The following is a 15,286-nucleotide window of genomic DNA, read 5'->3' as shown; positions in this document are numbered from 1 at the left end:
TTTTGAATGTATTCTTTCTGTCTCAAGGCTTTTAAGTCAGATTTGATGATTATGCCTTTGTCTGACTTCTACATTTGTTCAGTTGCAGTGTGACAGAAATGAATGGGGTGAGGATAATGATGGCATACTAAGATGAATATCATATATTCATTATAATTTAGCCTCAATATGTTCTGTTATATTTAATTTTATGTCCTCATCTATGATCAAGTTTATTTGGGGGTTTTTTTCCCAATAAATGAATATGTGAAGTAGATCTTGGTGTTGATTTTGTCTCATCTGCTTTGGTTTAAGTTACACTGGCTATGTTTGGAATGCAATTCTAGCAAATTTTGCAGATTTCATATGATCTTTCGTGATAAAAAAAAAAATCAAGACAAAATTTCATTTATCATTTATGCATTTTATAAAGCTAATTAAATAACATTTAGTTCTATTATTTTAAATGCTGTTATCCACCCTTACTTTGCCGATAAGGTTCAACATAATGTTTTAAAATATGATTTCAATACATACAATTTCAAACAGTCTCTTCAGTTCATAACATGGCCTTAACACAAAAGAGTTGCTTTAGTTTTGGCACCATTCTCAGACATTGTGTTATTTATTAACATAAACATATATAAAAAAAATATAAGAAGACTTGAGATATTTAACCAAAAAAAAACAAAAAGAAAAAAACATCTACTACAACATTGAGCAGCTAGAATAAATAGATAGAATCACATTATTAAACACTGTGATGTGTCAGTGTCTGGAAGGAATAACATTTTCCAAAATATTAAAGCAGCGCTGCTTAACAAGAGTTAGACATTTGTCTTTTTCCATCTCAAAAAATAAAAATACTAAATAAATGTTATATGATTTTGATCAAAGAGAAAGTTGCATAATTTAGGTGATAGACAAATACCTAAAACATGTGAATCATGTTCCCCCTTTACACTTTTAAATGAGTATTTACTAAAGAAAGCCAGATCATAATCACATCAGCAAATCTGAACTAATAGTCTCCTATAGACAGACACCTACAACAAATGCATAGTGTGAAAATTGATTTTTCTAATGCATTTGAACCAAATCCTGTGATTAAATGTTGGTTATTTAGTGATTTGCTGCAGAACTGCTATGTTTCAGGGGTGTTTGTGTTTGTGTGTGTATGTGTGTGTGTGTGTGTGAGATCAGGTGCTTGGCTGCAGTCTGGTCACCATTTGTTTCTCCTGGTTGTGTCTGTGGAAGAAAGCTTTTCCAAACTCATATGTGCTGATCATAATAGCACACGCAGGAGCCACTTTAATCAGCTTAGGCATAAAACCTGAGGATGGGACAAATAGAAAGAGACAGGAAGTTATGCAGTAAGGCTGCAACATCTAGTGGCCAATTTACACAAAGGTTTTTCCACTCCCATGTTAAACAAGTATTACTTAAAAAAAAAAAAAAAAAAAAAAACAATTTCAAAAGCAAACCTTCCCCACTTGGTGCTACCTAAAAAAGATTTATAAATGTCTTATTAGACATCTAGGTACAACCAGGTGTTCTTATTTCATGAAATAGTGGTGTACACACCAAACCATTATTTACCTGCAAATAGTCCTGATAGACCATTTTCTGCTACTATCCTTTTCATCACATTATATGTGCTGGGCGAGACTTGCGTGGACACTACAAATACGAGACATTCAGAAAATAATGCACATTACTATGCAATGCGAATTTGATTCGATTTTAAAACACCAAAGCTGGAAATCCCAATAAATTGATGGAATACACTTTTCCGATCATTTGCAATTACTGGATAAGGATTTTCAAAAATCTTAAGAGATTACATTCACAAAGAGCAATTTTAAGCCATTGAAATATTTCAGAAACAAGCATAACTTAATATTCAATTACCTTTCCTTTTTTATTAATTTCATTTAGTTTTCCACGAACATGGTAAACCTGATAACGCTTGAAACATTTCACCTGAATTTTGATACTCACACTTCATTGCCTGCAGTTCACCCAGTTCCACCTGTCGTCTAGTTTTCACCACGTCAAACGGCAGTGTGGCGATTGCTGCAAGCTAAAACAAGAAAAGGTTCAATTTACAAGTGTGTTTAGATTAGTTTTGAGTAAAAAAAAGCAAGCCATAATAAACATATAGTCTAGCGATTCTGCTGGTTAAAAATAAATGATTTGGAAGTGTAAATTGCATCGCTCATAATTCCTCAGTGTATGAGCGAGGCCATGTTTACACCTGGTATTAACGCACGTCTCAAATATCTCCTGTGACTAACTGCGATTGAATTTCATCAATTGGAGGGTCTCTGCTTTCATGACTTCACACATCATTTACAGTAACTGTGTAAGAACAGATTGATAAAACGAAAAAATGTCACATCACACTTTTCCTTCCAACATATATATTTTTTCTCCCCAATTTGGAAAGCCCAATTCCCAATGCGCTGTCGAAGTCCTTGTGGTGGCGTATTGACACGCCTCAATCCGGGTGGCGGAGGACCAATCTCAGTTGCCTCCGCATCAGAGACAGTTAATCCGCGCATCTTATCACGTGGCTTGTTGAGCGTGTTACCGAGACCTAGCGCGTGTGGAGGCTTCACGCTATTCTCCGCGGCATCCACGCACAACTCACCACGTGCCCCACCGAGAGTGAGAACCACATTATAGTGACCACGAGGAGGTTAACCCAACGTGTCTCTACCCTCCCTAGCAACCGGGCCAATTTGGTTGCTTAGGAGACCTGGCTGGAGTCACTCAGCACGCCCTGGATTCGAACTCGCGACTCCAGGGTTGGTAGTCAGCGTCTTTACTTGCTGAGCTACCCAGGCCCCCCTACTTGTGCATGCTTCACTTTTACAAATTCTTTTAAAGCCACACAAAGATGACAGTTTAAAACCTTTGTTTTGACACAATGACTGCATGTAGAGGTCAACCAATAGTGGATTTTTCTTTTACCAATAACTAAGGTGATGGAAATGGCAGATAACCGATTAATCGGCCTATAGTTATTTTTTTTTTAAATTGATTTATAGTACGTTTAAATATTTTCTTAGACTTTCCTTACTATGACAGGCACAGGCATAGAAGCTATAAGTGTCCAAAATGAATAAAATCCCAAATGCAGTTTATTATGCAACCAAATTTTTTTTTTTACTATAAACAAGCCTAAAATACACTGGGGACTATTCATTTAATAAAATGACAGAGACATGGCTTTGTTACAATTACCTTTATGTTAGTATTTACCAAATTAAGCTTTCTATAGGCTATATATTCACCAGATGATGGGATTTGTGTATATATATTTTCACCAGATGAGGTTTAATGAGTATTAAGGTTTATTATTTTTACAAGATATGAAATTGGAGACATGATGTATGTGCTGATGGGGGGATTTCCATATAGTCGCATTTTAATTTGCATCTTCTTGCTTCAATTTAGAACAGTTGATTAACTATTCAAAATAACAAAATATGCATTGAAGTGAGGATCAAAATATAGATGAATATACAGGGTTTGTACAGACGCTTCAAGGACTTTCAAGGACTTTAAGCACATTTTTATTTGTTTTCAAGGACTCTGCTGCAGATGTCATTAAAACAAATTCTTTATTTGTTAATTTTAAATAAAAACCTTTTATTCATTCAGTTAATTTATTTTGATAAAACACCACTTATTACAAGTACAACATATCTCAATGTACATCTTTAACTACATATTCTCTCAGTAACAATTATTGGTTCATTCATGACGAAATTGATGTGCAATTGTAGTGTACTCTCTTAAAATGCACTTCACTTTCCAACAAAAGTGAATAACTGTAAACAGTAGTCCATATGACTCATGTGCTATGTTCCTTGTTTTCTAAAGTCACACAACAGATTTATGTGAGGAACTGACCGAAACTGCAAATGGGTCATTCTCCAAAAATGTTGACTTTCCAACTAACAAAATATTGAAATTTTCCATTCAGTTCAGTTTTTGCCCATAAAAGCTGAGGGTTAACATTTTGTACCATGCTGACATTATTTGTATTCATAAAAGACAACTTGGCTGTTGTTCTTTCTTTTATTATTTAATTTTGCTCCATGAACGAAGCAAGTTAACACTAATGAGGGTTAAATGAGTTACAACACTAAATGTTGAGGGTTCAATGGGGTACAACACCAATTTTTTTTGTGTGTGAAAATATTACAGTTACAATGTGAATGAACATGCTGGGAAAAATCACTATATGCATATTTAAGCAGCCTCTGAACTTTGACCTCAAAAATTATTTTCCACAACTTTTTGTATTTAAAAAAAAAGAACAAAAAAGAAGTTTTTAACATTGATAACACTAATGCCATGAAATTAAGGAACAAACATTCTTTTTAATTATTTAAATTATTAATAATAATTTTTGTTTTGCTTTTTTGCACACGTGTTCGGCCTTGCACTAATGCTTGTATTAAAAATAAGTAAAAAATAAATACTTAAATAACTTTAATTGTCATAGAAGTGGTGTATCAGATGACAATTTAAAATATATTTTCTAAAAAAATTGCAAAACAGAGTCAAGCCATTTCATATCATTAAAGGTTAGGGGTTTTTTCTCTCGCTATTTGAAAGCTTTTCCATGACTAAAAAAGTCAAGGGACATGTTTGTCAACATATTTTGATATTGACCCAAATGTTGTCAGAAATAACCTATTTTGTGAGACACAAAGCTTTCTTTACAGAAGGAGGCACTAGATGGCTCACAACACTGAATCCTCCATTGATCTGCATTCAAATCTCAGAACGTTTTACATCTCATCGAATTTTTTCACTCTGGAGTGTAAATTGTAATTAAATCTGCAGTATCTATAAAATATAAAAAAATTTAAATCCTCCAGTAACAATTGATTGTGATTGGCCCATTCTGAACAGCGCTGCCAAAAGTAACAGGTGCCACATGACAGCGCCGTCTATGCGCTGCCTGCTTCAGCAGTGGTCTAGTGGTCTGTCGTCATGTTTTTCCGGAAATAAATAAATACATTTCATTTATTAAATGATTTAAGCAAAGTATTTTAAGATTTTCTATAATTCAATAACTTTTTAAGCATCTCTTGGTAAAAATTGTTATTTTCAAGGGTTTTCCAGGACTTAAATTTGAAAAAGCCAAATTCAAGTACTTCAAGCACCTTGTAAGAACCCTGAATATAGTCCACGATGAAAGATTTATAGATAGAGCAAGTCCCCACGTGGCCACTGTTATACTGCAGAACCAAGCCATTCTAACTGTAGAATCCTCCAGTGCCGGCCACAGGGGAATAATAAATTTAAAAAAAGATCTGCAAATACTGGCATACATTTTTGCCGCTAACGATCCAATGCAACTATTGGCACTGATTAATCTGTAAAACCGATATATCTGTCTACCTCTAACTGCATGTTAGGAAAGTATGTCTGTTTTGGTGTATTTCTCATCCAAAGCTATCGTATTGCTTTAGAAGATGTGGAATATACCACTTGAATCATATGGTTTACTTTTATGCTACCTTTATATGCTTTTTAGAGCTTGAAAGTTTTAAACCCCATTGATTTGCATTGTATGGAAAAAAATACACCTCATACATTCTTCAAAATACCTTTGTTAGTGTTCCTCAAAAGAAAGAAATTCATATGGGCTTGGAACAGCATGAGGGTGAGTAAATGACAAGAGAACTATTCCTTTAATACCAACAGTAAACGAATGATGAAGGTTTAAATTTACAGCAACTTACCGATCCAGACAGCGCTCCAGCTGTGAATGTGATAGTAAAGGTTGCATCTGCAGAGCCGTAATATTCACAGAGCCAGGCTTTGCCTTTCTCATAGTTATACCAGTACATAGCTGAGGAGAAAGACCAAACATATACGTCCAATTAGAAAAGAGAAAAGAGCAGAAAATGTATGTTCAGATACCGTATGATGGGAGAAATGTGTCACGGTAGAGATTTAGCTGTACTGTTTATCCTGCACGGTTATGCGACAATTCAGAGTGAGGCATGTCCCAATTACATCAAGACCAAAAAAAAGTAACCTGAGAAGGGGACGTCCCGGAGGAGTGTGGGACCCCAGCCTCTCCACAGAGACTGCCAGCCTTCGCTGTGCACTGAAGACCAGATCAAAGTGCTCAGCTGCCGGTATGACTGTTTCTCAGACTGAAGCTTTGTGCGGATCAGCTCCAGGGGGCTGATTACTGTGGCAGAGCCCACTGATACACACACACACACACACACACACACACAGAAAACTCATGTGAAGCCAAGGACAGTGATACATTAGGTCAACATGTGGAAAACAGGTCAAACATTTTATTAGAAGAGTTAAAGGGTACCTCTCGCGATAGCACCGGCCAATAGCGGCGCCAAGTCTGATCTGTCTTCCATCCTGACCTTCAGAGCAGTACACAGCTGATCATAACTTGTGAAATATATCACGGTCGCAGGCACCGCCATCACTCTGCAGAGCAAAAAAAGTTAATCATTCTGCGTTCAAAGGTCACTTGTGTTCAGACAGCACTGTGTAGCAGTGCAGAAATGTGGCTGAACGCTCACAGTGTTGGAGGAAGGCCGCTCCACAGAGACCTGACTCCCTCCCGACGTATAATCTTAATGAAGGCATCCTGGAAAACAAACGACAAAAAACAGGAGCTCACTAAATATTTTATTTATTTATTTAAAGTTGAAGTATCATTTCTGTACCACTTGCAGCACCAAAAAGGAGAAGAAAAAATAAGAAGAGTCTCCACCTCCCACCTCCGTGGTTGAAGGTATTTTGTTAGTTATTTGTGTATAAATATACACATACACTACCAGTCAAAAGTTTTGTAAAACTTACTCATTCTTTATTATTTATTTACTTATTTCACGTTTTAGAATAAGTCATCAAAACTTTGGAATAACAGAAATGGAACTATGGGAATTATGTTGTGACTAAAAAAAAATATGTTATATTTTAGCATCTTTAAAGCCATCCTTTGCCTAGATTTTGCAGAAATGTACTCAACCAATTTTCTTAACCAGCTTCTTGAGGTATCACCCTGGGATGCTTTTTAAACAGTATTGAAGAAGTTCCCATCTATGTTGGGCACTTATTGGCTGTTTTTCTTTATTATTTGGTCCAAATCATCCATTTCAAAAACGTTTTTTTTTTTTTTATAAAACTTTAGTTTTGTGATTAAATAAATTAATATGTTGGCACAATTATATTTTTGTCTACAAAACTAATTTCAATGATTTAAGCATACACCTTCACAGAGGTGTGTAGTAACACGCTACATTTACTCCGTTACATTTACTTGAGTAACTTTTTGGAAAAAGTTTTACTTTTAGAGTAGGTTTAAAAGTGGGTACTTTTTACTTTAACTCAAGTAAATTTCAAATGAAATGTTTTTACTTTTACTTCATTATAATGGGCGGTGTTCCTGTCGTTACATTTCTGGGTTTAATTTTAATTACTGCGTAATTTTTGAGAGATTACTGAATGGGACTTTTACGACAGCGGACGTTCACACAGCTGTGCGCATCACTCAAGCCGAGAACATCACTGCTGCAGCATCATGCTCTTCTAACTAAGTGAAACACTTTCTTCGCTCCGCACAGTGAAAAACATTATAGTTTCGTCATGCAGTACCTTCATTTATCAAGACAAGCGGATATTTCAAAATTAAAATTGCAGCTCCAGCGTTGGGACAAGTTGTGACTCTAATGATAATGCTGGCTTTTCTGCGACATGGTGATGGTCGTTTTCAGGGTGATTATGCAAATATGGGTTCTTATGACATTAGTTTTTAAGTGTACATTTTTAAATCTGCAGCAATATATCAGTGCCCTTTGTCCCACGTCCCGCATGTCATGAGCAGTTACGCATTTACGTGCCCTTGCTGGGGTACTGGAAACTATCACAGCTACTTTGGGCTGATTAGTGCTGGGAAACGTCCTTAACATGTGGATTAAACTGCCTACTGTATAAATCCATGTAAATGCCCAAGTTAAGTGTAAATGCCTTTTGCTCTGCCGATCGCGTTATTGACAACTGGAACGCGAACAGACAGCATTTCTGCGTGTGCTGGTGATAGGTGTGGATGAAAAACAGATCACTTCCACATTCTTCTTCTTGTGTTTTTGGTGATTCACATTCTTCTCTGCATATCGCCCCCTGCTGGGCAGGGAGAAGAATTTTTAGCAAAAAAGAACTTAAAAAGATTTATCTGTTTCTCAGCCACACCTATCATATAACTTCTGAAGACATGGATTAAACCACTGGAGTCATATGGATTACTTTTATGATGCCTTTATGTGCTTTTAGGAGCATCAAAATTTTGGCACACATTCACTTGCATTGTACTGACCTTCAGAGCTGAAATATTCTTCTAAAGATCATAATTTGTGTTCTGCAGAAGAAAGGAAGTCATACACATCTGGGGTGGAATGAGGTTATGTAAATGATGAGATAATTTACATTTTTGGTTGAACTATCCCTTTAAAGTGATGGCTCAGCAATAATTTAATATTCTGTCATCATTTCCCTACCCTCCAATCACATATGATCCTTTGTATTCTGTGGAACACAAAAGATGTTAGACAGAATGTTAGGGACTGACAGTCTTGGTCATCGTTCACTTTAAAATATATAGAGAACAAAAAACACATTCACTGAAATTAAATGGTGACCACGGCTAACATTCTGTCTAAAATCTCCTTATTGTGTTGCATGGAATAAAGAAAATCATATGGGTTTGGAACAATATGATACTGAATGATGACAGAATTCCCATTAATATATTAATAATTCTATAATACATGTTAAATGTGTATTATGTAATGGAATATAGGGGAGTTAACATCAGATATTATTTAGCAGAGACGGGCCACTTCTATTAAAATGAATGGGAGAAATTAGAACACTCAAAGGAGCTCCGAGCGCCCAACGGTCAATGGATGTATTAAGGAAATCCAGCCCTACAGTTAAAAGAGCCAATCACCTTTTAGATACAGACATCGCCTGTAAATCAACTCTAGAATGCGCATGCACATTAGCTATACAAGCCTGGAAAATTTTGTTTTTTTTAGCCAGGTCAAGTCATTTTTATTTGTATAGCGCCTTTCACAACACACATCGTTTCAAATAATATTTGCATAATATGAGGTAAAGAATCACAGTTTATAATCCCAGTATTGTCAGATTTTGTTGTTGATTTTAAAAAATCCAAAATCCTTTGATCATAATCTTGACCAACCGTTTTTGAGATTTTGGTCTGTCTCCAATCAAGTAGATAGCAGCTGCACTGGCATGACTGGAAATAGCCTCCTGAGAGTGTTCCAAGGATGGCCAACAGTGGACTGACTTGCTAGAAAGACTTTGGTTAACGTCCATTATGTCATTTGTGAAAGTAACGAGTTACTCACTACTCAAGTACTCTTTTAATTGGATACTTTCTTACTCAAGTAATTATTTATGTTAGTACTTTTACTTCTACTTGAGTAAAGATCATGAGAAACATTTCAGTCAAGTGTTTCAAAACTTCTGACCGGTAGTGTTATATATATATATACACACACACACACACACACAGTGCATTCAGAAAGTATTCAGACCCCTTCATTTATTTTTTCACATTTTATGTTGCAGCCTTATGCTAAAATGCTTTAAATTATTATTTTTTCAACATTAGTCTACACTCCATACCCCATAATGACAAAGCTAAAACCCAATTTTTGATAACTTTGCAAATTTATTAAAAAGAAAAAACAGAAATATCATATTGACATAAGTATTCAGACCCTTAACTCAGTACTTAGTTGAAGCACCTTTGGCAGCGATTACAGCCTCAAGTCTTTGGGTATGATGCAACAAGCTTTCCACACCTGGTTTTGGGGATTTTCTGCCATTCTTCTCTGCAGATCCTCTCAAACTGTGTCAGGTTGGATGGGGACCATCGGTGGACAGCCATTTTCAGGTCTCTCAGAAATGTTCGATTGGGTTCAAGTCCGGGCTCTGGCTGGGCCACTTAAGGACATTCACAGAGTTGTCCCTAAGCCACACTTGCAATGTTTTAACTGTGTGCTTAGGGTCACTGTCCTTTTGGAAGGTGAACCTTCGGCTCAGTCTGAGGTCTTGAGCGCTCTGGACCAGCTTTTCATTAAGGATATCTCTGTATTTTGCTCTGTTCAGCTTTCCTTCAACCCTGACCAGTGGGACTGGGGGAGTCCTGCTGCTGAAAAACACCCCCACAGCATGATGCTACCACCACCATGCTTCACTGTTGGGATGGTATTGCACAGATGATGAGCGGTGCCTGGTTTCCTCCAGACATTATGTTTGGAATGAGGCCAAACAGTTAAATCTTCGCTTCAACAGACCAGAGAATCTTGTTTCTCACTGTCTGAGAGTCGTTTAGGTGCTTTTTTGTGTGTCTTGCACAGAGGATAGGCTTCTGTCTAGCCACTCTGCCATAAAGCCCAGAATTGTGGAGTGTTGCAGTGATGGTTGTCCTTCTGCAAGTTTCTCCCATCTACACACATGATCTCTGGAGCTCAACCAGAGTCACCATTGGGTTCTTGGTCACCTCTCTTACCAAGGCCCTTCTCCCCCAATTGCTCAGTTTGGCTGGGCGGCCAGCTCTAGGAAGAGTCCTGGTTGTTCCAAACTTCTTCCATTTAAGAATTATGAAGGCCACTGTGCTCTTGGGAACCTTCAATGCAGCGGAAATTTCCCCAGATCTGTGCCTCGACACAATCCTGTCTCTGAGCTCTGCTGGCAGTTCCTTTGACCTCATGGCTTGGTTTTTGCTCTGATGCATTTTCAGCTGTGAGACCTTATAAAGACAGGTGTGTGGCTTTCCAAATCATGTTCAATCAATTGAATTTGTCACCGGTGGACTCCAATCAAAGTGTAGAAACATCTCAAAGATGATCCAGAGAAATGGGATGCACCTGAGATAAATTTCAAGTGTTATAGCAAAGGGTCTGAATACTTATGTCAATGTGATATTTCTGTTTTTTCATTTTAATAAATTTGCAAAGTTATAAAAAATCTGGTTTTTGTTTTGTCATTATGGGGTATAGATTGATGTGAAAACAAAATAATAATTTAAAGCATTTTAGCATAAGGCTGCAACATAAAAATGTGAGAAAAAAATGAAGGGGTCTGAATACTTTCTGAATGCAATGTGTGTGTATATTATATATTATATAGTATTATGCAAAAAGTCTTAGGCACTTTAGATGTTTCACAAAAACATTTGTCTTAAGATGGTTATTTTTTAACTTCTGTAGTTTTTTTTGTTTTTTGTTTTGTGGATTTTTCCCCTTTTTCTCCCAATTTGGAATGGCCAATTCCCAATGTGCTTTTAAGTCCTCGTGGTCATGTAGTGATTCGCCTCAGTCCGGGTGGCGGAGGACGAATCCCAGTTGCCTACGCGTCTGAGATCGTCAACCCGCACATCTTATCACGTGGCTTGTTGAGCGCGTTGCCATGTAGACATAGCGTGTGTGGAGGCTTCACGCCATCCACCGCGGCATCCACACTCAACTCACCATGCGCCCCACCGAGAACGAACCACATTATAGCGATCACGAGGAGGTTACCCCATGTGACTCTACCCTCCCTAGCAACCGGGCCAATTTGGTTGCTTAGGAAACCTTTAGATTCCCAAACATACATTTTTCAAAAAGATTAGAAGTAGAACAAGAAGTCATGCAACAGATGGTATGGCCCCAACCGAGCCCGGATCTCAACATCATTGAGTCAGTCTGGGATTACATGAAGAGACAGAAGCAATTAATAAATAGATAGAAGAACTGTGGCAGGTTCTCAAAGCTGCTAAGAACAACCCATCTGCCAACGAACTAGAAAAAGTGTAGTCACACCAAATAATGATTTTTTTTTTAATGTTTACTGCACTTTGTATGCTGCCTAAACTATTGCATAGTACTGTATACATTAGAGCTGTCAAAGTTAATGCATTTTTGTCTGCAGGTGCTTTTCATGTGGAATTCAAAGTGGCGCTTGACACTGGAGTTGTCGCCCTGACATGAATCATGAACGTGGCTTCACGATTGCAGTAGCAAAGCAGATAGCCACAATCTACTGGCTGATTAATATTGTGGATAATGAGAGTTTAAGAGATTTAATGCCCATTGCAATGAATATACATCCTATGGGGAGACTAGTTCTTTCAATTAGACCAGGGGTCGGCAACCTTTTTGACATGGAGTGCCATTTTTTATTTTCCTGGTCAATGGCTGTTCTTTACAAATGTTATTATCAGCATAACAGTTTGAGTGAAAAATTTGTGCAAAACCCAATGATTATGATATAATAATGATCCTGCATGTGAATTTCACAGAGCATCTTGTGAAAGTGCTTTAATGAAATAAAACCAGTTCTTTTGTACAAAATGAGTTAACACAGTTAATGTCACACATTTGCTTATTTGATTACTGATCACAAAATTGTGTGGAACCTTAAATATTTCATATATTATGTAATACATTTTTCAAAATAACGCAGAGGGGTAATTACTAACATGTAAACAACAGCGAGAGCGGAGCAGGCTATTTTATTTATATGAAGTTTTTTGCACCTGACCTGAATTCCAATCTACATCTTGATGTAATCCTTCCTCATAATCACGCAGCGTGTTTTCATCAGAAGAATGGGAGGCTAAACACTATTAAAGTGTGATGAGACTCGCGCTGCACGTGGAAGCCATTCGCGCATCAAAAGACGATCAACAAGCCCTTTTTCGGTGAATCACACCTGCAAAATCCTAAAATTTATTTCCATGTTTAATTTATATTTTGAATACACTCAGATTTTTGAACCACACAATGTGGGTTTACATTTTCTCTGTTAATCATTTAATGTAAAATGAATGTCCATGGTTTAAGGAGGGTGTACCTGTATGTGAAATCTCAAGGATTAATAGGGGTGTTTTCCTTATTACATCACATGTTGTTCTGAAAGCAAAAAGAAACAAATGAAACACGGAATGTAGGCTGTCATCCGCGCAGCCTGACTGAAGCAAAGCGGGCGCCTTTACTCACGTGATTAACCGAAAGTGAAGCGCTGCCGGCTCATGATGCATGAATGGCTTGCACGCGCTGCAGGAGTCTGTTGGGTATACTGCAGTCTCGTCACATTTTAACTTTTTGTTTAGCCTCCCATTCAGCTCATAAAAACACACTGCGTGATCATGAGGAAGGATTACATCAAGATGTAGATTGTAATGCAGGTGTGGAATTTATATAAATAAAATAGTCTACTCCTCTCTCGCCGTTGCTGCATGCCAGTGATTACCCCTCCACGTGCCAATGCTGGCACGCATGCCAAAGGTTGCCGACACCTGAATTAGACAAACTCCCACTTAGACTCTGGGAAACGTTTAATGTGACTTGAATTGGTGCTATTTTAGAGCATTTCTATCTTTATACTGTGGAAGGCTTTGCTTGGAAAATGTTAAAGCATTATATTGTTACATATTTTTTCTTTTCTTTTCTAAGATGGAAATAAATGCATTTTGACAGGAAAATAAGCACATAGTGTCAAATTTCAGCACTTTCAAAATCTGCGATTGATCATGATTAAAAACATTTATCGACTAACAGCACTAATACACACCCACACAATATTGCTATTTATTAAGGTTTTACTTGCCACAGTGCCGTTGAAATGGGGGAAACCAGGTGCTTTGTACCATGCTTTTCCATTTCCGTTCTCACAGACGCATATATGATCCATCAAGCCATTACAGTACAAAAAACATTTTCCTGTCAGTCACCATAAAAAAAAAACAATTATAATATTGTGTCAACCACTACAACTTCTTTATATACAGAAACAATTGACTTCAAAACAGACAATGTCTCATATTTACCTTTGGGAAAAGGGTTCTTCTGCGCCTGCAGTCTGATCTTTACAACATCCAGAGGCGTTACTGTGAACGTGAACAAAAAAAAAAAACATTAATTTGCTAATCAAAATTTAACAGTAAAATAAATTGCACAACTTACAGTACAGTGTCATAACTTTTGTGTCAAAAAGTTTCAAGTCATTTTGCATTAAACAAAAACATCTGCCAAATTAATACATGCAAAACCCTGAAGGTTTAATTAATATGCTATTTAATTCATTCTTGTTTCCCAACTGTAGAGCATCTATCTATGTCTAGTTTTGATTCCCAAAAAAACACCCATACTGCTAAAATGTATACTTTGAATGCATATCAAGTCGTTTGGTAGTTTGGATAAAAGCATCTCCAAAATGGTAAATGTGATGTAAACTGAACTGTCAAGCAATGTAATTTTATGCCATTCTGCATATTTCTGTTATAATGCATCCAGCCTCCATTAATAGATTAATGGGCACCTTGGCATTGCCATTTGTTCAAAATCTAAACAAAATGTATGTGTTTCAGAATAACAAGCCCTTTCTAATCTGACCCAAACCTAAGCAACAGTCCCTTACCGAACAGTGATGTAATAATTGCCCCAGAGCAGGACGCCACCATCTGCTGGAAAGGTGTAATGCCCTCCTTGGGTACTGGAGGACTTTTTTGAGAGGTCATCTCAAAGCCTGTAATGTAGAGAAAGTTCAGATGACTAAATTCTGGGTTTTTCCATTAACCACCATATTTATTTGGTGAGTGACAGTCATGTCATGTGCCAACAATTAACATTATTGAACTGGTTCACTTACCTTTAACTTTGCTTCTTGAGATTCACGTTCATGATCTAAACACAAACACAACCCCCGATTGCATTGACTTTCGCCAGCTAATCATCTACAACCGGTCAACTGTTATCATGTAGAGTTTTTAAATAATGTCAACATCGAATACAAGTTAAACCCGACAAAACAAACCAATGGCATTTGGTATCGATTATTTAATCCAAAGATCTCGACGAATTCACATGATTCTGCTGGAGGTCCACGCGCTTACAAAACATGAAGTGTTTACTGTGCGGTGTATTTCAGACCAGCAGATTCGTTGTTTTTTGTTTTTTGTTTTTCTCGATAATTTTGGCTGCGTTAATGCCAACGGCATACATTTTGCAAAAGGTGTGTATTTTTGGGGGAATTTTGATATTTCAACCTCAGTTCCTGTAATACATCTATAATACACTGTGTACACAAAATAGATACACTCAGGGCCTTAAGGACAAAAATGTCCCCACTGAAACCCATTAAAACTGCAATATTTGATCCCAGTGCCATTAAAGCATAAAATCATGAATTCTATGATATTATGCTTTCATTCTGGAGCCCTGGCTTC

General features: G+C 37.0%; 1 protein-coding gene across 1 annotated transcript; it reads right to left on the bottom strand.

The window, feature by feature from the left end:
* Positions 1-55: 55 nt before the first annotated feature.
* LOC127454207 (probable mitochondrial glutathione transporter SLC25A40) lies at positions 56-14,963 on the bottom strand. The gene is made up of 11 exons (XM_051721251.1): positions 14,710-14,963; positions 14,479-14,586; positions 13,889-13,948; positions 13,669-13,781; positions 6,564-6,631; positions 6,344-6,468; positions 6,047-6,220; positions 5,748-5,857; positions 1,981-2,062; positions 1,579-1,659; positions 56-1,312 (listed from the first exon to the last, which is right to left on the bottom strand). The coding sequence occupies exons 2-11, from the start codon at positions 14,576-14,578 to the stop codon at positions 1,179-1,181; spliced, it is 1,047 nt and encodes a 348-aa protein (XP_051577211.1). The 5' UTR covers positions 14,579-14,586; positions 14,710-14,963; the 3' UTR covers positions 56-1,178.
* Between the last annotated feature and the right edge of the window lie 323 nt (positions 14,964-15,286).

Source organism: Myxocyprinus asiaticus, chromosome 16 (genome assembly GCF_019703515.2).
Source record: "Myxocyprinus asiaticus isolate MX2 ecotype Aquarium Trade chromosome 16, UBuf_Myxa_2, whole genome shotgun sequence".
In the NCBI taxonomy this organism is placed as follows: domain Eukaryota; kingdom Metazoa; phylum Chordata; class Actinopteri; order Cypriniformes; family Catostomidae; genus Myxocyprinus; species Myxocyprinus asiaticus.
Note: the sequence above shows the minus strand (reverse complement) of the source record. Positions and strands in the feature narration are given on the sequence as shown.

What these genes read in the sequence shown, in the direction of transcription:
- LOC127454207 (XM_051721251.1), bottom strand. Translation starts at nt 14,578, where the DNA reads ATGACCTCTCAAAAAAGTCCTCCAGTACCCAAGGAGGGCATTACACCT. An exon ending in GAAGAACCCTTTTCCCAAAG is followed by an intron (nt 13,782 to 13,888) that starts GTAAATATGAGA and finishes GGTGACTGACAG; the next exon opens with GAAAATGTTTTTTGTACTGT. An exon ending in CCCATTTCAACGGCACTGTG is followed by an intron (nt 6,632 to 13,668) that starts GCAAGTAAAACC and finishes TTTGTTTTCCAG; the next exon opens with GATGCCTTCATTAAGATTAT.